This window comes from Manduca sexta, chromosome 3 (genome assembly GCF_014839805.1).
Source record: "Manduca sexta isolate Smith_Timp_Sample1 chromosome 3, JHU_Msex_v1.0, whole genome shotgun sequence".
Lineage (NCBI taxonomy): Eukaryota > Metazoa > Arthropoda > Insecta > Lepidoptera > Sphingidae > Manduca > Manduca sexta.
The window spans coordinates 3,766,713-3,792,326 of NC_051117.1; the positions used below are offsets into that span (position 1 = coordinate 3,766,713).

At 37.4% G+C, this 25,614-nt stretch overlaps 1 protein-coding gene and 2 non-coding genes across 3 annotated transcripts in view; all 3 read right to left on the reverse strand.

Moving 5' to 3' along the window:
• LOC119188477 (twitchin-like) overlaps positions 1 to 25,413 on the reverse strand; it is a 66,426-nt gene extending 41,013 nt beyond the window's left edge. The window contains 41 exon segments of the mRNA XM_037438533.1: positions 39 to 240; positions 637 to 855; positions 1,148 to 1,343; positions 1,632 to 1,746; positions 2,530 to 2,720; positions 2,950 to 3,078; positions 3,465 to 3,617; positions 3,959 to 4,103; positions 4,444 to 4,604; positions 4,865 to 5,132; positions 5,770 to 5,974; positions 6,305 to 6,413; positions 6,642 to 6,783; positions 7,339 to 7,499; positions 7,778 to 8,045; positions 8,309 to 8,622; positions 8,937 to 9,100; positions 9,392 to 9,530; positions 9,917 to 10,075; positions 10,389 to 10,529; positions 10,917 to 11,059; positions 11,948 to 12,086; positions 12,562 to 12,712; positions 13,140 to 13,399; positions 13,902 to 14,099; positions 14,601 to 14,757; positions 15,263 to 15,387; positions 15,720 to 15,855; positions 16,324 to 16,487; positions 16,867 to 17,073; positions 17,275 to 17,509; positions 18,036 to 18,175; positions 18,883 to 19,024; positions 19,525 to 19,682; positions 20,182 to 20,330; positions 20,566 to 20,707; positions 21,130 to 21,326; positions 23,468 to 23,576; positions 23,807 to 23,957; positions 24,778 to 24,929; positions 25,247 to 25,413. Of these exon segments, the coding sequence (XP_037294430.1) occupies positions 39 to 240; positions 637 to 855; positions 1,148 to 1,343; positions 1,632 to 1,746; positions 2,530 to 2,720; positions 2,950 to 3,078; positions 3,465 to 3,617; positions 3,959 to 4,103; positions 4,444 to 4,604; positions 4,865 to 5,132; positions 5,770 to 5,974; positions 6,305 to 6,413; positions 6,642 to 6,783; positions 7,339 to 7,499; positions 7,778 to 8,045; positions 8,309 to 8,622; positions 8,937 to 9,100; positions 9,392 to 9,530; positions 9,917 to 10,075; positions 10,389 to 10,529; positions 10,917 to 11,059; positions 11,948 to 12,086; positions 12,562 to 12,712; positions 13,140 to 13,399; positions 13,902 to 14,099; positions 14,601 to 14,757; positions 15,263 to 15,387; positions 15,720 to 15,855; positions 16,324 to 16,487; positions 16,867 to 17,073; positions 17,275 to 17,509; positions 18,036 to 18,175; positions 18,883 to 19,024; positions 19,525 to 19,682; positions 20,182 to 20,330; positions 20,566 to 20,707; positions 21,130 to 21,326; positions 23,468 to 23,576; positions 23,807 to 23,957; positions 24,778 to 24,882 (6,789 nt within the window). The 5' untranslated portion in view covers positions 24,883 to 24,929; positions 25,247 to 25,413.
• LOC115456063 lies at positions 21,595 to 21,756 on the reverse strand. Its single transcript, XR_003939848.1, has one exon. It is a non-coding gene; the product is annotated as a U1 spliceosomal RNA (small nuclear RNA).
• LOC115456064 lies at positions 22,590 to 22,751 on the reverse strand. Its single transcript, XR_003939849.1, has one exon. It is a non-coding gene; the product is annotated as a U1 spliceosomal RNA (small nuclear RNA).
• Positions 25,414 to 25,614: the final 201 nt, after the last annotated feature.

Consider the following 25,614-nt stretch of genomic DNA (forward strand, 5'->3'; position numbering starts at 1 on the left):
TAAAGTACTAATAAGGAAACCAATTTATGGTAGCTTACCTGCAATGGTCCCTCAGGCTTGGTAGGCTTGTCGGTGACCACAACGTTGATGGTGACGGTATCTTTGCCGCTAGAGTTGACCGCGGTGACGGTGTACTCGCCGGAGTCGTCGCGTCGCACTGGACGGATCACCAGCTTGGTGAAGTACTCCGGATTGTCGATGGTCACTGCCTTCGATGGGCGGAGCGGCATGTTCTGGTATCTGGAATAAAATTGAGATTTAATTTATGATTCTAATATAGGAAATATTTTTTTATCGATAAGTTAATAATCGATTTAAAATACATTTTATATACATTTTTACCTTCCTATAATCATGTTACCAGAGACAAACAATTAACATCGACATTTAGAGACCCTAATAGAGCAGTCTTACTCACACTATACTGTGATATACTTTTTAACAATTATATTGTAGCCTTTAACTAATTTACTATTATAGCCTGACCAGATAAATTAATACCTCGCCATATTGCGGTAAAATATGGAACTAATTTCTTGTACTAACAAAATTAACCTTAAAATGTAAAAACAAAAGTGGCACCCTCAAAGCAGGTTTTCAATTTCCTCGTTAGACGGTATACAGTACAAAACATACCTCCATTCCACAGCTGGAGCCGGCTCGCCAGTGATGGCAGCTTCCAGCTTCAGCGTGGATCCAGCAGACAGTGTGACGTCACGCAGGTGACGACGGTCGATCTTCGGCGCCAGGAAGCGGGCCTTCGCCACGAAGTTCTTGGACGCATCAGATGGTTTACTCTGGCCGGCCTTGTTGACAGCGATCACGCGGAACTGGTACTCGTTGCCTTCGATCAGGCTGGGGATATCGATATTAAGAATTAAATAAGAGATATTTAGGGTATGATGAAATGAATGAGATTTATGTACTAGTTTATAGACATACGAATTAATCGGTTCGTGCTTTCAAAATTGCTTGCAAAGTCTACCATTTAATTGTCATATCATCTTACTTAAAAAAAGTAAAATAGGTAATGCATTGAATTAGTTGCATAATGCTTCTGTATTATCGATAAATTTCGAAATTTACCCTATCGATAAAAAACCGATTTGGTTTATATCGATGCTCATTAAAAAAATTCGATGCTCACCCGTTAACAGTAGCGGTAGGCGTAGGTGTGTGAGTTTCCACAGCCTTCTCCCACAGCGGGCTGTACTTGTCTTTCTTCTCGATAATGTAGCCGACGATAGGCGAGCCACCGTCGGAGATGGGCGGCTCCCATTTTAAATCCACGTGAGTGGCGGACCAGTCATCAGGCACTGGCGTTGATGGCGCGTCTGGTACGGCTGTGGAACGAAAGTTATTAATCGATTATATGGGTAACAACATATCGATTAGACATTGCATAACATCGATATATTGTTACCGATTACTTTTTTTTACAATGTCTAACCCATATAGGACATTGTAAAAAAAAGTTATACTATTGGAAAAATCGATATTGTGTCGATTAAAATAATCATTTTAACAAATACTAAAAGCAAATATTGTAATAATCTAAATAGTTTTTTATAGTATTTGGAAACATTGTCTATAACAAGGTCCTGCAACTTATGTTCTGTATGTGGACTTACTGAACGGATCCTTGGCGACGATAGCGCCGAACGTCTCAAGAGGTTCGGATTCGCCTTCCTTGTTCAACGCCTTCACGCGGAACTTATACTCGTGTCCGGGAGTCAAGCCATCCACCTAGTAAAATACAATTCTTTAGTATATGTTCTTAAATTAATTTCACAACTGTATACCATCGATTAGATGACATATTATTTTATATTATAAGTAAAATCAAAATATCGAAAGAGAGGCAATTTCCTCAGCATCTGCAATTATTAGTATATGGAACAATGGGAAACTTAAGGCGATACCTCAAGGTCCATTTTCATACATTTTGTTTCACCTTTAATCTGGGTAACTAAACAAGTATTGGCAAGTTAAATTATTTTAAAGGCCGAAATATCCATGATTATTAATTATTTTTACCTTTTTCTTTCAACTGCGAGAACTAATCACTAACTAGACGTGAATTTAAATTCTTTACTTGCCAATACTTGTTTAGTTACCCAGATTAAAGGTGAAACAAAATGTATGAAAATGGACCTTGAGGTATCGCCTTAAAGGCCGATATGTCACTCATGAACTATTCTTTCTTTTTTATTTCTTTGATGACGAGACGAGCTTGACGTTTGCCTAATGGTAAGCAATACAACGGTCCATAAACAGTAAAAACACAATCCAACACGTTAAGTTACAAAGTATTGTTTGGTATTCCACTGCGCTCGCCATCCTGAGACATGAGATGTTAAGTCTTATTATGTCCAGTAGTTACACTAGCTACAATGTCCTTCAAACAGGAATACAACAGTGATTACACACTGCTGCTCGGCGGCAGAAATAGATATTTGAGTTGTATCTATCCAGGTAGACTCTCACATATGAGAGACCTACCACCAGTGAAAATACTATACTACTTACTTCCATTTCAGGCACATTTCCAAGAGTCTTGCCAACAGGCAGCCACGTGCCAGTCTCGGTGTCGTACTTCTCGACGAGGTACGCCTCGATTGGCTCGCCGCCGTCGTCCTTGGGCCGCTTCCACTTCAGCGTGCAGCCGTCCTTGTGGATGTCGGACACCTCCAAAGGTCCCTCCGGTTTGTCCGGTTTCGCTGGAAAAGGTTTTTGAATTATTTTATGGAAACATGATTATTCGATAATCGATATCAACCTGCTGATATATGCTGAAATAAATAATTTATTACAGTTCTTTTACTTATACATAACTCGAGTCAAATATATTATAATTCATTTAAGTTATTTTTGATTTATTAAACATTTTAAATCGATATTATCGTCAATGAAATATCGATAAAATTACTAATCGATATAAATACTTACATGTAACAATAATCTCGACTTCGGCGGTGTCCTGTCCGTACTTGTTGACGGCCTGTATCTTGTACATGCCGGAGTCTTTGCGACGCGGGCTCGAATGTTGATACTTGCTCATGTACGGCACGTTAACCACTGGAAAATGGTATTTATTAATATTTCAGCAAGATCTATATTACTAGACAATTAGAATTGTATTAAGGTTTAGCGGATTGGTTGTTAATTTTTAAGAGGCCTGTTTGCCCCATAATCCCAATTCCTTTCTTTTATGGTCTGCAAGGTAGGTATGATTCTAGTACTGTGAGTGTTAAGGCAGTGAATATCAGTTAGCACGAGGTGACCTTAGTACTCGTTTGCCAGCTTAGATTATATAAAAAGGGAAAATAGCTTTTTCAGTCAATTACTTAAAATAAACCAACTCTAATTTCCCCTATCGAACTTTATAAGCCCCACGAAAACTAAACCTTATTTCAAAAGTCTGAAATTAATTTGTCTGATAATTTTAAGATTATAGAACTTACGTTTAAGCCCGTTGCCGCTGCTAACGGACTTGCCGTTAAGGGTCCATGTGACCTCCGGCGGAGGTTCACCGCTGACCTTGACGTCGAGCGAGATGGGCTCGCCCTCGCGCACCCTGATGGAACGGAGGCTGCGACGGTCGATCTTGGGAGGCACTGTGATATAGAGAATATTTAAATCAATTCGATAGTATATACTATTAGTCGTATATAATGTTAGAGTTGTTAATAAATATAATTATTATCGACGTAAATACATATATGAAAATCAATAAAAAAAATAGTGACGTGCCAACGCAGGTCTTTCAAGATTCTTTGATTAATTAAAATCTTCTGAAAATATTTACTATATCAAGTTTTATAAACAGTAAGTTAAGATAATTTGATGATCATTTATCGTAAAGTTCAAAAATAAAGTATCCATAATTCTGAAAAGTGATTAAATCAAAATCTACCTTAACAAATTATACTTTAAGTACATTATTGATGACACTCACGTCTCCTAGGCTTGCATACAACGCTCTTGCTAGCATCGCTGGGCTCACTAGGTCCAGCCTCGTTGACAGCCTTCACGCGGAATTCGTATTCCACGCCCTCGTCCAAGTTCGGTACTGTTGCTTTGTCGTTGTCGTTAGGACCGACCTAGGGAAATTTAATAGTATTCTTATTGTAATGTAGAAAAAAAACACTGGTATGCCATATTTAGTGACCAATACTTCTCTGAGTACTGGAAGATTATAAACATTTCAACAAAATAAACATTTAATTTTTATTAAAATTATTTATACGACTTATCTTTCATAAAAACGTCGATAATATATACTAACGTACGATATGTAATCTTAAATTAATTCTAAAACGTAAAATATTGATTTTTTTATAATCATTTTATTTTTCGATAATTTTTACTTAATCTATTCCTGCTTACAATTATTATCACTGCATCATTCGAGTATTCAAATTGAATATATCGATGTCTCACCTCGCATGCCTTCACCCACTTGGGTGAGCCGACCTCTCTCTTCTCGATGATGTAGCCGGTGATGGGGGCACCGCCGTCCTTGAACGGCTTCTCCCACTTGAGGTCCACGTGGTCCTTGTCCCAGTCCACGATCTCAGGTGTTCCAGGTTTGCCGGGCTCGTCTGAAGAATACCATGATATCAATGTAACACATATATTATGAATAGATTGGGCATGTTAGTCATATTGAAGGTGATGTAATTTAAAATTACGCAACTTTTGTTATTTTATGTCAATTTACAGTTACTCTATAAAGTGAAATTAATATTAAAATATTAAATAGAAAAATATTTGAAACGTATAAATAAATAGTCCATGAATATTATATTTAAAAAAAAGAACATGGTCAATATCAAAAAAAGGTTTGAAAAAATTTACTCACCGAACGGATTCTTAGCGATGATCGAGTGATCAGCTTCCAATGGTTCAGACTGTCCCTCGTTATTAACAGCAGACACCCTGAACTTGTACTCGTGTCCAGGCACCAGGTTCTCGATCTCGGCCTTCGGGTCTTTGGTCTTCAGAGCCGGCATCCATCTACCGGTCTCGGTGTCGAGTTTCTCCACGAGGTAGTGGTCGATGGGAGCGCCGCCGTCGTCTAGCGGCGGGTTCCATTTCAGCGTGCAGCCTTCTTTGTGCACGTCTGAGATCTGTCAATTATCGATATTGTTGATTGTATTGTATGTTTAACCCGTGAGGTAGCTGAATGTTTGCCGGCAAACATTGACAGCTACGCGTGTGACGGAAAAATAACCTTATTATGTAGTATATATGTAGTATATAAGGTTATAATCCCGTGACACACGCAAATGTCATGTAGCTGTCTTGGCTCGCCGGCGATTCACGAGAGACCAAGAGTTAATGTCGATGAATATATTTTTTTACTATCGGTCTATAATCGATTTAAAAATTCGTCGCAAATATTTTATATATTTAAACTGCTTTGATGTACGATTTTATCGACATTTATTTAGCTATTTTATCTGAACGCGTGAAACTTAAAAACTACCGATCGGATTTCGATGAAATTTAGTATGGATTAGTTTGAGACCTTGGGAAGAATAAAGGCTACTTTCTGTTCCGGGAAAATATAAAGCGTGACTTTTATAACGGAAAACTTAATCCCGAAAAAACTATATCACGCGGGTGAAGCCGCAGGCAAAAGCTAGTTGATAATATCTCTATTAACTTTAGCGATATTACAAAATTTTCTATCTACCATTTGGAAATTTATCTAATCAACCTATAATTCATCACCAAGTCCCTCCATCCAAACAAAATATTTACCTTCAAAGGTCCTTCAGGCTTGGCCGGTACATCGAGGACCTTGATCTCAATAGTAGCCTCGTCTTTACCGCTGCTGTTCTCAGCCTTTAATACGTAAGTGCCGCTGTGCTTGCGCGACGCGATGACCACAGACAGCTTGGTCTTGTAGTCTTCCACGTCGATGGAGAGGTCTTCGCGGGGCGACAGCCTCTCTTTGTTGTGGAACCTGGACAAGGTCAATTCGGATTACGATTAAGATTAAGGGAATGTCGAACTGATCTCTTGTGGTATTATGCTTTGGATTAATTTTGGACGCAAATTTGTCGAATGATTAGTGTTGGAGTAATTGAATGAAAAATATCACAATTATATTTCCGAAATGGCCCATGCATGGTCAGGCATTATTTTTATATCCTTCAAAATTATAAGTGCAAGTGTACCCAAAAGTTTAATGAAAAAATTTGAAATTATTGTGATTCCTTTGATACTTAATCGAAAACCATCTTGGTGAGAAATATACAATAAAAATAAACGAAATTAATCTGATGGTACTTACCATGTCTTGGTTGGTGGCGGTTCACCGCTGACCTTGACGTCAAGCCTGATGTGCTGGCCAGCCTTGATGGTGATATCGCGCATGTTCGTGCGGTCGATCTTCGGCGGGGCTATTCGACAAAAACATATGATTATTTTTGGCAAAAGTTTGTGTTTGAGTTTGACAAATGTTTTCTACTATTCTTTTTAGAACATTTTTGTATTACAATGGAAATAATTATATATTTTTTTAATACGTATAACGACATGAATATTAGTGAGTGGCATACATCAAAAATAACTTTCCTACCGACTCTGATTATAAAAAATTGTAATAAAAATTAGGACCAAACACTTACCAAACCTGTCCTTAGCCAGCAGGTTTTCGGTAGGCGAGGACGGTTTACCCGGTCCAGCTTTGTTGACTGCCTTCACTCGGAACTGGTATGTCTTGCCCTCGATCAGGTCTGGCACACGAGCCTCGGTCTTGTTGCCGGGCACCTGCGGAGAAAGGAAATGGGCTTAGAAAGTGTAAACAATTATGATTATAATTTTTAAGGGGTAAATTAAAGTAATTGTTTGAGTTGTATTGATACTTTGTACAATGAAATTAAAATTGCTATATTGCTAAATAAAATTATCAAGTTTCGTAAGTATCAAATTTCGACTTATTAATTTGTTCAATATCAAAATATAAAAACGACCAATCAAATCCGCTTATTAAATTCTTGAAACCAAATCTATATATCCCATATTCTCATTTAGAACCATCAATAAAAATACTACATTAATTCTCATATATACATATTATTACAAAACAAAGTCCCCTTTTCTGTCTGTCTGTATTTTATCGACTTTCTCAAAATATACTGAACGGATTTTTACAAAAATTTGGCATGGAGAAAGTTTAAGACCCTAGGATATACTCGTAGGTAGGATTATAAGTACTTTTTATCCCGGGAATATATATAGCAAGACTGTTATCCCGGAAAACTCCGTCAAGGCAGGCGAAGCCGCGAGCAAAAGCTAGTTGCATATAAAAAGCTTAGTTCTCACCTCAGCAGCCTTCACCCACTTGCCGGTGTCTCTGTCCTTCTTCTCGACAATGTAGGCAGTGATGGGGGCGCCACCGTCGTTGGCGGGCTTCTCCCACTTGAGGTCCACGTGCTCCTTGCTCCAGTCCTTGAACTCAGGCTTGCCGGGCGCGTCGGGTTCGCCTAGGAGATAGATTGGGATTAGGCCAGTTGGTCGACTAGTTATAGGCAAAATTAATAAATTCGATAATATTAAAAATATAACTCCATAGTTAAGTCGTATGTATCGATATACTGATGGAATGTAATAGTTGGTCCTAATACTCCACAAAGATAATTTTTTATGTCATACAAAATATCTGAACACAATACGTACAGGTCTGCAGTATTAAATCTCAAAGTTAATAATTGATAAACATTCTATTATTTTTCAGTGCCTAACATGTTAAAAAAAAACTTACCATAGGGGTTCTTAGCCGTAGTAGCAGTTTCAGTAACGAGCGGCTCACTCTCTCCCTCAGGATTGACCGCCTTCACTCTGAACAGGTAGTCCTTGCCCTCGTTCAAGCCCGTGACGTCAGCCTCGGGAGTCTTAGTGGTGCACACTGGCACCCAGCGTCCCGACTCCGTGTCCATGCGCTCCACCACGTAGCTCTCGACGGGTTCGCCGCCGTCGTCTTCTGGAGGCTCCCATTTGAGCTTGCAGCCGTCCGCTTTGACGTCTGATACCTGGAGATTATTGGTTTAGGTTAGGTTAGAAAAAAAAAATTACTTTTAAATGTTTTGAATGTGAAACTTTTTAGAAGATTAGTAATATAAAAAATTATAAATTCTATTTACACGTAGTAATTTACTATACTCAATGTAAATGAAAACATAAATCGATATCCAAAAATTCTCGGAAAATATTGATATTTAAAAATTTTACGACACCTCCACTGTTAACAATTACATAATTATATAATGCTATAATGTATTTGATCGTAACCTACCTGCAAGGGTCCCTTAGGCTTCGATGGTTTGCTGACCACCTCAACCTCAATATCAACAGTATCAGTGCCAGAATCGTTCTTGGCAGTGACGGTGTACTTTCCAGCATCGGTTCTAGTCATCTTCTGGCGTACAAACGATGTGTGGTACTCAGCATTCTCGATCTTCAGCCTCTCATCGCTCTTGAGGACTGTGCCGTTGAAGGTCCATGTAATGGTAGGTTCGGGTTCACCCTTGACGTCGGCTTCGAACTTGAGAGGCTGGCCGACCTTGATCTTCCTCTTTTGCAGGTTCTTGCGGTCGATCTTTGGTGCCACTGTAGGGAAAATTGAGGTTAAGTATTTGACTTTTAAGTGATTTTTTTTTTGTAATTATATCTACAGTTTTTTATTTCGTATATTCAATCAACGTAGGTTTAATTTTAGTATATGATGCTCGATAATTTATTAAAATATATAACACCAAACTACTTCAGTTGCATATGAGATAAACAAATCTAAAAAAAGTCAAAAAAGATTATGAAATTGCTGACAGTATGCGTTCGGCGTTGTCATAGTATTATTTAAGAAGACGTGTGTAGCCCTAGTTCAGTTATTCCTTTAATTTAAATAAATATATGCCAATACTTACAGAAGCGTGGTTTAGCAATAACGGACTTGCTAGCGTCCGAGGGCTCGGAGGGTCCGGCCTTGTTGAGCGCGATAACTCTGAACTCGTACTCGTGTCCCTCTTCAACGTCGGTCACGCGGCCTGTCGGCCTGTCACCAGTCGTCTTAAGGCAGTCTTGCCATGACCTGCGGGAAAGATGAAAAATAAATTGTGATTTATATTGAAATTAAAAAAAAAAACTATCTATTTTTGAGTGGAGAAAGAAAGTGTTGCATTTAGGGTGTAAGGGATGTTTTCGTGCAGTGTAGCAAAGGTGAAATATAAAAAAAAAACCATTGATAATTTATAATAAGAATACATTTTAAAATAGTTTCACACTTGTACTTACTATCGATACCAATCGATATGCATGAAAACAAAACAATCGATTTAATATCATCATACCCAAGTGAACCTACACTATATCTAAGACATACCTTCCACCCTTCTCTCTCTTCTGTACGATGTATCCGGTGATGGGGGCGCCGCCGTCGTCCTTCGGTGGAGACCACTCCAGGTCGACGAAGTCCTTGTCCCAGTTGCGGGGTTCAGGACGGCCAGGTTTGCCGGGCTCGTCTGGGAATAAAAATTAATTATAAAAGATATGTCAAAGTATTTTAATGTCGATGAAAGATTATGAATTAATAAATTATCGATATTTGACATTGAAGGGAAAACAAAAATTTTTAAAAACTACAAACTAAATTTAATAATGGTATTTATTAGAAAAGTGTAAAATTTTAATTTTGTATCGATAAAATAAAATCATACCAAGAATCGATAAAACTGTTAGAACAAAACTTATCGATTTTAGATTAAATTAATTTAAATACTTTTTATATCTCAAAGTCTATAATATAATTCGTATTTGTATTGAAAATAAATATTGCCTAAACTTGCCTTCTGTTCAAGTATTTTTGAAGCACCTCACAATATAATGATTCAAATTTAAGATATCTTACCAAACGGATTCTTGGCGATGATCGGTTTCTCGGTCTCGAGTTCTTCGGACTCGCCTTCCTTGTTGACGGCCTTGACCCTGAACTTGTAAGGTTTGCCTTCAGAGAGGCCGGTGATGTTCGCCTTGGTGTCCTTGGCGGTACCGCACGGAATCCATTGTCCTGTAGAAAAAAACCGATTATATAAAAATGTGTACACGACAGAGAAAGCAATATTTAATAAATTGATTTTTTTTTTATAAACTACAATCTATCACTTAATTTTTTTAATCAAAATTCCCACCTGATAAAGCTGTTCTGAAACTAAACAGAAACTCTCAGATTTTTTATTCCCTTAAAAAATATGGATTTACAGAGACAGAAGACGACTGTTTTTGTTTAAACTTGCGTTGATCAATTCAAACGTATGATAAAGGTCTAATAACATTAAATCAAAATTATATTATTTTCCGATACCAATGATATTTTTTCTTACCAGTAAGCGGGTCGAGCTTCTCGATCTCGTAGTACTCGATGGGCGCGCCGCCGTCGTCTTCGGGCTTCTGCCACGACAGCGTGCAGCCGTTCTTTGTCACGTCCGCCACTTCCAACGGACCCTTGGGCTTGGATGGCTTGCCTGGACATTGGAATGTTATAATCAGGGGATGTGTAAATTTTATATCGATATACAGTATAAAAATGTTATTTAGGCTGGCATTTGAGATGGAAAATGTAACTTTATTGAGATTATTGGTGAAGTGAGTTCGAGCTGGAATAAAACTCCACGATGATTAATTCGTTGCCGATTTTATCGAGATAGCACTTCTCATGAACATCTCACTTTATGAGATTAAATCGACAATCGAAATGTATTTTATAATAATAAAAATATTTTACAATAATAAAATTGTCGTACGCCCCCATTTTTTATATTTTAGATTCTTTTCACATTATTATCCTCTTTAATTTTTTCGCATTTCCTTTATATCATATAGGAACTATTTCTAGATTGTTCTACACTCACCGAGGATAGTAATCTCGACCTCAGCCTCGTCCTCTCCGACCTCGTTCTTCGCCTTGATGACGTAAACGCCGGTGTTCGCGCGCTTGCTCTTCGTCATCAGGAACTTGGTGTTGTAGTCCACGTTGATGATCTCCAGGTTCTCCCTGATGACGTTAAGTTATTTTATAATTACTCAGTGAAATCATTTTGTCAATATATTATAATTTTATATTGTTACAAACATCGATTAATTTAATAACCGTGTTTGCAAATTTAATAATTTTAATATAATCGATACTACAAAAGAGTTTGTAATTATACGTGATTTTACCCATAATAAAAGTCTATCGAGTAAGCTGTATCCTAGTATAATATTTATCTACAAAATATCGATTCAATATTAAACTTATTAAAATAAATCGACTCGACGATATTTTAACGACTGAATTTATAACTTTATTATATTTCTTTGAAACCTCTTACACTTTCAAATAAAAGTTACTTATTTTTTTATACATGCAACGCAAATTGACCCCAGTGCACCTGGTAAGTAGAGTGTTGTCAAATATAATGCCTGACGAGAAACGATCAGCACTCGGCAGACACAATCATGCCGGCCTGTTAGACCGATATACTGATCCCGGAACGCGACACACGTGGGCCACTATGAGAGTACTAAAAAACACTAATAACTCAACAAAATTTTAAAAGCCGCGATAGCCTAGTTGGGTGTGGAACGGCCTGCCAATACAAATGTTCGCAGGTTCAAATCCCAAGGGCACACACCCCTGACTTTTCTAAAATCATGTGTGTATTCTTTGTGAATTTATCGTTCGCTTTAACCGTGAAGGAAAACATCGTGAGGAAACCTGCACATCTGAGAAGTTCTCTATAGGAATTTCGAAGGTGTGTGAAGTCTACCAATCCGCACTAGGCCAGCGTGGTGGACTAAGGCCTAATCCCTCTCAGTAGTAGACGAGGCCCGTGCTCAGCAGTGGGCAAGTATATACAGGGCTGATATAATTATTATTATATTATTAAACAAAATTTACCTGTTCTTCAGCTCCTCGCCCTTGAAGTGCCAGGTGACAGTGGCAGGCGGTTCGCCGAACACTTTCACGTCCAGGGAGACCGGCAGACCAGCCTTCACCGTGATCGGGTTCAGGTTGGTGCGGTCGATCTTTGGTTTTACTGGAATTTAAAAGTCGATAATTATTTTTAGTATGTAGATATTAAAATTTGCAATATAGATAAAAGTAAATAGGATACTAATGGTTTATAAACTGGAAATCTTTATGAGATTTAATATAGCTCAGAGCAAAATATCATCCAGATATATATTTTTTTATTGCTTTAAATGACGAGACGAGCTTGCCGTTCGCCTGATGGTAAGCGATACGACCGTCCATAAACAGTAGAAACACCACCCAACACCCCGAATTACAAAGTATTGTTTGGTATTCCACTACGTTCGCCATCCTGAGACATGACATGTTAAGTCTTATTATAATTTATCGACTTTATATTCACACCACTCACTCATCATACATTTCATTTAGTACAGTAAAAACTGCTGAACCAGTAAACATTTCAAACAATTCCAAATCTTAATAATGGTATAAAAGGTTCTAATTTCTAAATAATTTTCAGCATTCACTATACTTACAGAACCGGGGCTTAGCAGTATGCCAGTGAGTGTTCTCCGAGGGTTCTGAAAGACCGGCTTTGTTAATTGCGCGTACTCGGAATTGGTACTGGCTGCCCTCTTCCAGCCTAGGCACGGTGCCTTGGCAGATGTTGCCTTGGACTTCGGCGGCCTGTGGGCAAAATACAAAATTATATTAGCACTATGAGTTTGAACTTACAGCTAAAGGTATCAAAAGCCAATAATTATTATTAAATGCTCCTAATCCTATTCAAATGTTTTACCGAGTATCAAAAATGGCATTATGTCCATTCCAAAGTTTACACCTTGACAATACAACCATCGATATAAAACTAGTTTTTAGATTTAATCGCAGTTTTTTATTTTTACTTTTCTCTCGACGTTTCGAGGACTTCGCAGAAGCAAGAATAAATCATTAATGCTTGACAATACAACTTAATGATTGTATGCCTATATAGTAAATAAATACATCGATAGTATGACCACTACTAAAAAATAAACACTAGCGTCTGGTTAACTTAATCATAAACTACTGCATAAATAGAAACCTCCAAATCCATAATTTATCAAAACCTCACCTTAACAAACTCGCCCTTATCTCTATCCATGACTTCGATAACGTATCCAGTAATAGGGGCGCCGTTATCCCGAATAGGCGGCTCCCACTTGAGCTTGGCCGACTTCTCGTCCCAGTCCACAATGTCTGGAAGACCTGGAGGCGCCGGCACGTCGTACGGGTTCTTCGCGAGGGTCGCGTGGTCTGTGTCCAGCGGTTCCGACTCGCCTTCCTCATTCAGAGCCTTCACTCTGAACTGGTATGAGTGACCGGGCTCTAGGCCTGTTGGACAAAAATATCGATAAATGAAACCTGTATTGTTAGCGTAGAACTCCCCCCACCCCTAATAACTTCTGTATATCACAATAGTTATGTTGCTTATAAATGAATCGATAATTAAACAAACGCATAGTCGAATCATTTGAAAAAAAAAATAAAAAAAAGTAAAAAAAGGCTGTGTTGTAGAAATACTTGAGAGCTTAAATGAAAATATTAATAACTAGATAAGATATTCATTAATTTCAAAGAAAGTAAAGAATTGTCATTGCTTTAGTTGATGAATTTAATTTTATTAAGCAATCTTGATTCGATAAAATGCGAATAATATACCATAATAATTTCAATAAACATATTTTTTTTTCCCTCAAAACGTCAGATATTGAACTTTTAATTCATTTTAACACCATAATAACTATATTCTTAAACATCCTACATAAACCTAATAACTGGCATACATGCCACACAACACCAACATATCTCATACCACTTTTTTATAACAACATACCAGTAACAGTAGCCTCAGTGGTATCAGGTTCGACGGTGCCAGCCGGCACCCACTTGCCAGTGATGGTGTCCATCTTCTCCACCACGTAGGCGCTGAGCGGCAGCCCGCCGGTGTGCTTGGGCTTGTTCCAGCTCAGCTTCACGTGTTCGGCGTGGACGTCGGACACTTCCAGCGGGCCTTCGGGTTTGCCTGGTTTGTCTGGAATATGAGAATAATTTATTAGTACTATTCCGAATGTTTAAATATCTCTAGCAAAAAAGAAAAGATACTCTCACATTAGGTTATAGACAAAAAATTAAAAATAATTTTGATATTCGTTATTTCTAAGGTAATGTCAATTTTCAAAGGTATTGAATTTTTTTTGTATGTTTTTTTTTAGTTTTTGGACGCTCTATTCTTTCTTCTTTATATCCCACTTAAACTGGTGTTTCTGGTTATGATAAGTCAAGAAACATCAGAATATTTAATTATTATTTAAATAAAGTCGCTTATATAACTAAAGACATTACATTGGACATAAAAAAAATTTAAGACTATGAAGTAAACAAAGAAGCCAACTCGGGCTGGCAGGTAAGAACAAATAAAAATATGTATATAATCTTAATAAACATAAAGGGAAGAACGCGACTCTCACCGGTGAGGACGATAAAAGCCCTAAGCTAGCTAACCTAACATATTATATCAAATATATATACATACCCAAAACAGTAATCTCGACCGTGGCCTCGTCGACTCCAGAGTCGTTCTCCGCCTTGAGCGTGTAGATGCCGGTGTTCTTCCACGAAGATTCGAAGATTTGCAGCTTCGTGTTGTAGTCCTCGTTGTCGATCTTGACGCCGGGGCCGGTTTCCAGGACCTGGGAAACATTATTGACATTAGTTGAATCTGAGAGTCCTTTGTATTTAAATCAAATCAAATCAAATCAAATCAATTTATTTATATAAAAAAAAAGAATGGAGTCTAGTCATTATTATTTAGATTTAATAGTCAAAAGATTTTAAAGTAATTTGATTTATCGATACTTTTTTTGCTTTTCAATTTCAACTTATGCTTACACAACCAAAACAAGATATCAAATGCAGTGTTTTTGAGCTATCGATTTATTAAAACATCTTCATAATTTTATCGATAAATATATACGCACTATTATTTTTATCACATTGTTTTACTCAATAATTATTACATTATATATCCTTCAGAAATATCCCTATCGATAAAACAAAGTTAGAGCTAAAATCCTCTCAGAATATATCGATAAAACCTATACACATTTCAATTTCCAAGCATCATAAAATATTCTAAATGGAAATACATTTTACTTTGTAGTCGATGCAAACTACAATTTATCAATGAAAACCTACCTTCTTGGCGAAGCTCCAGGTCTTGGTCGGTGGAGGCTCGCCTCTGATGTCGACATCCAGTTTGATGGTAGTGCCGGCGCGTACGCGGATGGCGACCATCTTGTCGCGGTTGATGTGCGGTTTCACTGTTAGATATTTACAATTAGATATTAGTACAAGAATCAACAAAAATTGTTTAAAAAAAAATGCAAGGAAAATTAATTTCACAAATTTCAATGTGAAGTGTAATGAAGATCAAGAAAAATATCGACAAACTAAATGCATGCCTCGATGACCGGCACAAATATGGTGCCATATAATTGATATGTACATTTTTTATATAAAATAAATAATAATAATAAAGCACTTATTTGAAGCCATATAACAAGATACCGTAAAAAATCATAAATAAAATCATAATCGTAAAAAAAAAACAAAATTCTCAGTGAAGTAATAAAAATCAGATAGGATTACTCACAGAATCGTGCCTTGGCAGTATGCGGCTGCGTGGCGTCGCCCGGTTCTCCGGGGCCTGCCTTGTTCACAGCACGGACTCGGAACTGGTACACATTGCCTTCCTTCAGGTCCGGCACGCGGGCCTTGCATTCTGGAGTCTGTTGGAAATAAAAGAGGTGTTTATAAATGCCTATTAAAATAGGTTTTTGTCTTGGAGTTTCAATTCTCGATTTTATAGCACATCTCTATATATATTTTATCGTTACGGAAAGCATGTCAATTACATTTGTTATTTTTTAGGTCTAGGCAAATGATGGTTTGTGATGGATTATATCGCATATTTTGATATGTATTACAAATTTGTATGTATTATGAGTAGTTAATGCTGTATCCATTGTCAACTAGACTGCTAATGGGTAATACAGATAGTACCATCATTACATCTTATTTTATATTTAAAACTTTGTATACAAGGATATATACATATGGCTTCTATACCAGAGACATTCTGTACCACATTAATATCGATAAATATAATCGATTATTTCGATTAATATGTAACTAACTATAACTCAGCAAGCAAAAACAAACATTCTATTCCCGACATAAAACTCATTATCACATACCGTGGTGACCAGAGCCTCGGTCCACTGTCCGTACTTCTCCTTCTTCTCGATGATGTAGCCGGTGATGGGCGCGCCGCCGTTGTTCTTCGGCGCCTCCCACTTGAGGTCCACGCGGTCCACGTCCCAGTCCTCCAGGGTCGGCACCGAGGGTTTGCCGGGAATATCTGGAAATTAGAATAGTTAGAGAAAATATTCATAATATAAAAATAAGTAAGCATCGAATTGATAACCTCAGCTTTTTTGAAGTCGGTAATCATTAGCCAAATATGTCTGCATAATCAAATTAAAATTCCCAGTCTCCTAAAGCAAAGATCACTGTCCAATATGTTTTTATCTTCGAACAATATCAATCCGGGACATATCAGATTCCTCGAACAAGCTATTGTAGTTTTATCATCAAATTAATTGGTAATACTCTTTGATCTTTTAAGGTATGGGAAGTCCGTCAACCCGCATTAGACCAGCGTGGTAGACTAAGGTCTAAACCCAGTAGGTGATGAGTCCATCAGTGGGACATATAATACAAGACATGTATGTACTCACCGTAAGGGTTCTTGGCGATTATCGAGTGGTCGGTCTTCAGCGGCTCGGATTCTCCCTCATCATTGATGGCCTTAACCCTGAACTCGTACTCCTCGCCTTCCTGCAGACCCTTGATCTCCATCTCGGTGTCGTCGGTTTTTCCGACCGGCACCCAGCGGCCTGTGGCCTTGTTCAGCTTCTCCACCATGTAACCGGTGACTGGTTTGCCTGTGTATAGATTTGTATGATTGTTGAATTATCGATTCGATATATTCGGTTGTAACATTGATTTTCAATTAAACGAAGTGTGTATGTATTTATTGTCATTCAATGAGGATTTAATTCAATAGACTAATATACATACTGCAAAATATCGATATATAAACCTTAACATAAAACTATCGATATCGATAAACCGTAAAAACCCACCTCCATCGTCCTCAGGCTTCTTCCAGGCCAGCTTGCAGCCGTTCTTGGTAACATCGGCGACCTTGAGTGGACCACCAGGCTTGCCAGGAGCCGACAGCACTGTGATCTCGACCTCAGCCTCGTCTGTGCCGTGCTCGTTCGTTGCTAGGATACGGTACGTGCCGGTCATAGCGCGTACAGACTCCTTAACGTCCAGTTTAGTGTTATAGTCCACGTTGATTACGTTCTCTGTCACCTGTTGGTGTGAAATAGTTAATTATAGTCGATGAAATTACAAAAGTATCGAGGATTGATACAAAATACAATAGTTAGTACATTATAATCCTGAAGGAAATGTACTAAGGCAAAGTATATAACTTTGCAGGTATGTAAACGGCTTGTTTTCTGTTCATAATTTTGGTGTCTTTTTTATTTATTATTAAGGTGATTGGTCGTAATTTCACGGCCTTGCGTACGTTCGCTTTTGGAACTTGTTAAAATATTTTTATATAAAAACAATTTTGGCCTCAACTTCAATTATAAGGGACCACAAGGGAAGCACCAGCTTTCAAATAAAACAGAAGCATTAAAATCGGTTCACTCACTCAAAAGTTGTAAGGTAACAAACATAAAAAATTATACAGTCGAATTGACAACCTTCTCCTTTTTTGAGGTCGGTTACAAAGGTCAAACGGGAATACCTAAATTAACAATCAAGACCACATATAAATAATTATCAATATTCAATATAACAATCTACATTTCACAAGACAACTCCATACCTCCTTCTCGTCCGCCTTCCACTTCTGGAACCATTGCACCTTGGGTGCGGGTTCACCCTTGACATTGACGTCGAAGAAGATCGGCTTGCCGGCGCGGACGGCGAGAGCCTTCAGGTTCGTGCGGTCGATACGCGGCTTCACTGCAACAACACAATATTATTTAGGATAGATCAGGTTTAATTCATTGACGTATATTCTATACACACGAACTTCCATATAAACTATTTGTTCAAAATCTGAACTAAAATGGCAACCAAAACGTCACTGTTATAACCAATTTATTCACTTGAACAACTAATTATTTTACTTATTTGACTGATATTTTTTATTCAAATCCCGGTTTACACTTAGACTCGATTTCGTATGTCATGACTCCGTACACAACAACAAGCTGTCAATGTTGACCATACTAAAGTCAGTTTGAATAGATTGCAGTTTAATTCAGTTGAATACAGTGAACGTTCGGAACACAAAATCTAGTACGTAGTACATATATATCAATGGTTTAATTAGTAAGAAGTTTCTATAATAGTTTCCCACCATACCTATGATATAGTTAATTTAAGTAAGTATTCTTTTACAATTTCATAACACATTATCATTCAATATATCAAACTTGTAATACGTTCAGAGGAGATATTTTAAATCAACTTTCAATAGCTGATTGCTGTGTTGGCCGCCCTAGACCAGATTAGTACTAGCCGTCCTGTTTTTGACTTCATTATCCCTTTTAAACTCTAAATGCAGCGCGGGAGTGTCAAAATGATTTATAAGTATAGTTATGACGTACTCAAAAATAAGATCTTTTCAGTTTTATCCCTCAGTCATTGTCTGGTATGTGACTTACGTGACTTGTGCCTGATGGTAGTCATCTTGGTCGGCTCGGAGGGCTCCGAGGGTCCAGCCTTGTTGACGGCGATCACGCGGAACTGGTACTCGCTGCCCTCGGGCAGACCTTCGACTTTAGCGGAGTTCTGGTTTCCAGGTACCTGCAGATAGAGAAGAGGATAATTATGTGTTAACTAAAATCCCACTAAAAATATTTTAATAATGTTTATTTTAAGTATTTTGAACATGCTGTATAAATGTGATAAATTTTTATGGAATAAACAGTTAACAAATTTCAATTTTATTTAAAACTACTTAAGGTTCATTCTATAAATATTATATTAATGGTTCATTCAGTGTTGAAAATAATTTGATTTCTTTTTTGTTTTATTTCATTTTATGATTGTTACTCGAATATTCCATATAGGTTCATTTAATATATTTACCCCAAAAAACATACCCCATATGATTATGTATCAAATATGTTTTTTTTTTTGTCTAACACAATAATTCTATATTATATTATATGATAAAACGAATTTATTAAAAAATAAAAGACAGATAATACAGGAAAATTCGTGACAATATTTCGTAAAACCTATTTCATTGCTCCTATATTTTGACAAATGCCCATATAATGATTAACCCATATCAAAATTACCTCTCCAGCGTTCTCCCAGTCGCCGCCCTTGGGTTTCTTCTGGACGATGTACTTAAGCACCGGAGCACCGCCATCATCCTTCGGCGGTTCCCATTTGATCTCAGCGCTCTGGTTATCGTGGTCAGCCACTTCCACGTTCTGTGGCTTTTCGGATACATCTGTTGGACAAACAGATTATAAGTTGGGGCAATAGGGGGGGTTTATTTATAGGTAAGATTAGGGGAGGCCTGTGTCCAGCAGTGGGTTAGTACTGACACCCAGGACTTGTATTATAGGTAGGGGTGCATGTATTTTTTACTAATAAATACGAAATATATAAGATAAACGTAAAATTCCATATCACAGTCGCCTATAAATAAATCATAGAGTTTCTTTACCAATTTCATATAATTTAGTGCTTATTCAGTGAACTCTTACAGCTTTTGGTTTAAACATTGGAAGTCCTTACATTTACAGGGATAAGATTTTATTTAATTTCTGTTTTTTTTTTAATTACTATATTTAACATCTGGGTATAATAATTTTTTTAGACAATTTTTTAGTATTAAATGGTAGTGATCTGACCTATAGTTTATCAAAGAACCAAAAAAGTTCTAGCTTTCTTCTACAGACTTCATTTAAAAGCACTACATTATTTCAAGTACTATGATATCTCACCGAACGGATTCTTGGCTAGCGTGCCGCGTTCCGTCTCGAGCGGCTCGGAGTCGCCCTCGTCGTTCACAGCCGTCACCCTGAACTTGTACTGGTGGCCAGGCTCTAAGCCAGTCACCTCCATCTCCAGGGGCTTCTTGTCGCCAGCAACTCTGAATACAGGAGTAAAGAAATTGTTATATTTTAAAAATAATTTAGTTGGTTTTTTCTTTGTAGAAATTCGAGATGGTGTTTTTTCATAGAGGTAGTTTAAGGTTGAGGGCGAGTTGGAATAAAAAAAAAATATTTAGATATAAAAACTTAGGGTAAAATACTTATATAAATTACTATCACCTATTAATATCTCTTAAATCCCCTACAAAAATAAAATCGTATTTAAATGCTTACCTTCCGACCCTGACCCACTTGCCGGTGGCGAGGTCCATTTTCTCGACCTCGTACTCCTTGACCGGCGAGCCGCCATCGTCCTCTGGCTTCTCCCATTTGACCTTGCATCCCTCGGCGTGCACGTCCGATACTTCCAACGGGCCTATTCGAAAAAACATAAACATGAGAAGATAGTAAATAATATGTTTTATTTATCATCTAAGGTAAAGAATTCATGTCAAACTGTTGTTTTTTATTTTTGTATTTTTAGCCGAATGACTCTATTAAGATTAATAAATTTAGGTATAAATTGTTTTATAGGAAGAGAAAATATTTTGAGCCCAACAGTAAGATTTGCAAAAAGATTTGAAATTTTTAATGATCTAACATTATTTACTAATTTTATCCCGAAAAAAATATATACATGTGGCTGTAAATAACCGAACCTAGTATATATACCAGTATTATCGAAATAGCTTATAATATTTCTTAATACTGCCCAAAAATATCAGCCAGTATAAAAACCTACGTAAAACCGTTCTATGAATTCAAACTTCAATAAAACGTTAAAAATTCAAAACTGACCTTTAGGCGCGCTGGGTTTGCTCAGTACGGTCAGTTCCACAGTCTCCTGATCAAAACCGTTGCAGTTCTCGGCACGCAGGGTGTATTTTCCAGTATCGCGTCGCACTGCGTTCACGATGGTGAAGTCGGTGTGGTGTTCTTGGTTTTCGATCTTGATGCGCTCCGTGTTTACTAGTTTTACATTGTCGCGCCAAGACCTGGAAGGATGGAGAATATTAAGTATGAAAAATTGTATATTATTGACATTCAAGTGATATTATAGAGACGTCGCGTGGATGCGTTATCCCTATACCTGAGATCAGTTAATTGCTCAAATTATTCGCTTAAAGTTGATATAATTTGATTGGTAGACAATGTCTTGCACGGTAAGCCCAGTTTTCCTACATGAAATTACTAAGGTACCCTAACATTTACCAGGTACCTTTACCTTTCCTTTACTAAGGTAACCCTTTTCAGTATAACACGGGGGGACGGCGCGAACGCAGTCCCCACTACCAAAAATTACGCGTCCGAGTTACCCACATTAGGGGTAATCGCAAGGGTCAACCCGTCCGCAGTGCAATGGACAGGCCTCGCCCTGGGGGAACCGCCTTGTTGATCACGGTGTCCCCTACGCCAGGTAAGTATGATTTCACCAGCGCTCGCTCCGGACCTCTATAAACGCCGGAGAATCTTGACATCGCGATGTAATTTTTCTTATGGCGCCATCTATCCGCGAATGTTGAAATTACATTTACCCCATGGCGAAACCTTTCAGTGGTGCCATCTAACCAAATCAAATATCTATCCAACTACCACAGATATGCATTTTAGTTTTAAGACCTGTTCAAGTGGATTTTATACAGAAACCCACCCAATAAACAAAATGTTGATGTAATACAATTTTACTATTCAAAGCTTCAAATACTTCTGTCAGAATCGAATCAATAAACTGTAAAAGGGGATTAAATAGTACGAATAAAAGAAATGAAATTTATTTTGAGATTATAAAAAAAAAGAGTCGAATGACTGCAATCTGAGCCATGATTTGTCTAAATAATAATACATAATATAATATTTACATTTCAGTACATTATATTTATGTCCATCTATTTGAGTTATGATTTCATTATAGCTTCCGTTACTTTTTGCCCTTTAAGTTCTACTCAGTCTGTTACGATATCGGAGAAACTGTTATCTTATTGCGTGTCGTACATGTGACTAGTCATGCCTACTCATTAGAACAATGGGGTAACACTGCATGACACCGAATTATTGTGAATTAGTTGGGTAAGACTTCATTCAGTACGCCAGGTAATACGAATTATGATTAATTGTAACATGTCGGTATTTGATAACTTAGTACATTTTTTATATGTTCTAATAGCTGACGGCTAAAATGAAGTAGAAATTGTGTAGTGTTTAGGTATGTTTACATAATTCAAGAGTCAAAAGTAATATCAATTTTCAAGTATGAAACGGGGGGACGGCGCGAACGCAGTCCCCACTACCAAAAATTACGCGTCCGAGTTACCCACATTAGGGGTAATCGCAAGGGTCAACCCGTCCGCAGTGCAATGGACAGGCCTCGCCCTGGGGGAACCGCCTTGTTGATCACGGTGTCCCCTACGCCAGGTAAGTATGATTTCACCAGCATTCGCTCCGGACGTCTATAAACGCCGGAGAATCTTGATATCGCGATGTAATTTTTCTTGTGGCGACATCTGTGCATTTTTGGGGTAACCTACAACGGCGAGTGTGAACATTTCAGTGTCACCGTCTTTGCTTATTCATAACAACTATTTACCCCAATACATTACAAGACGTATATACATTATAATATTTATTATTTTGTGGTTGTGTGGAACTCGATAGTTCGATTTGAGTGTTTGATTTTTTTTGTTCTTAATGTACTCACTGGCGATCCAATAAAAACAAAATAAACACATGGCGCTATATACCCTTGGCAAGAGTTTTAAATTCGACGAAGTTGCCCTAACGGCACCACGGGCGGTTTATTGTCAACAGCGACGATTAAGCGAGACAGATATTATGGGAGAATAGGAAATATGCCAGATACAGAGCAGTGTGGATAGTGCCGCTGTTCCACACCCAAGCCATTTACCCCATTTTCGTGGCTTTACCCTTTTGACTTTTTGGGGTAATTATATTTGGATTATCTTTGTATGTGAATATATAACAATAATAATATAATATTGGAAAACTTATTTTTCACTTCAGCTTTTATGTGGGATCCACTAAAATCTAACATAAGTAAATGTTGTTATATTATTTTATGGTACCATATCTTTGCCTTATCACACTATCCCTATAAACAAGTATATACTATGTTACTTACCATGTCATCTCTGGTGCTGGTTCACCAATGACATCCACAGACCATTTGTGAGTGCGACCAGCTTTGATAATGACTGACTTGAATGTGCTACGCTCAATGCGTGGTTTCACTGAAAAATATTATTAGAATAAAAATTTGTCTTGAAATGCAGTAACAGTAAAGTTAAATATTCAAATAAATTAAAACATCACAGCAATATCAGAGCAGTTTTGTTCCATACTTTTGCATCTTACCCTTTCAATAATAAATAGACAATATTACAGCATAATTTTCCCAGGCAAAGATGCAATACAAAATATTTTCTTGCTAGTAAAGAATATACAATAATTATATACTAACAGTTCCTGTGTTTGCAGAGATGGTTGTCGGTGGGCTGTGATGCCTCACCGACTCCAGCCTTGTTGTAAGCCTTCACACGGAACTGGTACACCATCTTCTCCTTGAGACCTTCCACCTTGTACTCTGTCTTGGTGTCATTTGTCTTGACAACCTGATGGAAAATAAATGTGTCATAGTAGGTCAGAGTTATCTACAGTATTTGTAATCTATATCCTGAGTTAAGGACTTTGTCTGGCTAAATGGCTCCACCAATAAAGTGATTTTGCTACTTGCAGTAGTCAAGTAATTATTCCAGCCCAAAATTATTTTAAGGCTTTTCTTGAACCTAATTTCCAAAGTTAAGGTTGAGGACATAATTGCTTGTAGTATATTTATTTATTATGATGATATTCAAAATTATGTTGGAATGGAATTTTAACAAAATATAGTTACGGTCAAATTCTGGATTTACTAATGTATGTCAATATTTGTTGTTAACTTATACTTAGGCAGTATTTTTGTTTTTATACATTTGTAGTGCATAATTAAGTTAGTTAAAGTATACTTCGAAACTGGCAGTTAAATGTTGGTAATTTGTTTTATTAATTTGTAAAGAGGTGCGATAAAATTTTTTAACGTAGTGCACATTCTGAGTTGTAATCTATAACAGTATCCAGATAAATAAATAAAAATAACACTTTTTTTACAAGATTGGTTGACATTTATACATTGCAATGATAGTTTAGAGTATTTAGGGCGTTTAAAATGATATTTGACTGCACCTATTATAACCGTACATTACGAAATAATGCCGGCAAAAATGTAAACAAACAACTTTAAACTTTCAAAACAAAAACCAGCTGAGAACTGTCATATGTCAAAGAAATCTTTTTAATTCAAGCGCAACATTTTACGGCTCTGGATAAAATTAATCCAACATTTTTGAAGATTGATAATTTACTACCTCATTTTGCTCTAAAGTTGTTTCTTACCTCGATCCAGTCGGGCGAGAACTTGTCCTTCATCTCGACCACGTAGCCGAGTACTGGACGACCACCGTTATCGGTTGGCGGCTCCCACTGGAGAGTTACCGACATGTTGTCGTAGTCAACGATAGTTGGTTTGCCAGGCGCCTTTGGTGGATCTGATCGCAAATAAAAAAATAAACTATAAATATGCTATGTTACATATTTAAAAAAAAAAGAAGAGAATTTTTTTATTTGAGATAAAAAAAATACATACATTGTTGAGGAAAATACAAATTAAATAATGGTCAGTTATTTTTAAGAACATCGGTAAGTTTATGCTTGGATTCATAAGAACTTGTTCGTTTATTTTAAATCTAAGTATAGTCGAACACAAAAGCAACCAGTGACAAAATATTTAGGGTACATAAACATTTCAAAGATTTTTTCTTATATTACAGTATTTTGAAAAATAGACTAAAAGCAAAGCACTCACCATACGGGTTCTTAGCAACGATGAACCCATCGGTCTCCAATGGTTCAGATTCACCCTCTTTGTTCACAGCGCGTACCCTGAACTTGTACTTGTGGTTCGGCGTGAGACCCTTCACCGTGAACTCTGTAGGTTCCGGACCGGTTTCACCGCACGGCACCCAGTTGCCAGTGTCCTGTGATAGTGTTGTGTAATTTGAGTATAATATATATTTTTTGTCTTAGTAGGTAAAAGAGGAATCGGTCTGCCTGATGGTAAGCAGCATCTGCCGCCCATGGACAAAAGCAATGCCATAGCCTTGTGGCCTACCGGGAACCGTTGTTGAAGTTTTCGTAAGGTTTCATGTCAAATAATTACCAACTGTATGGCAG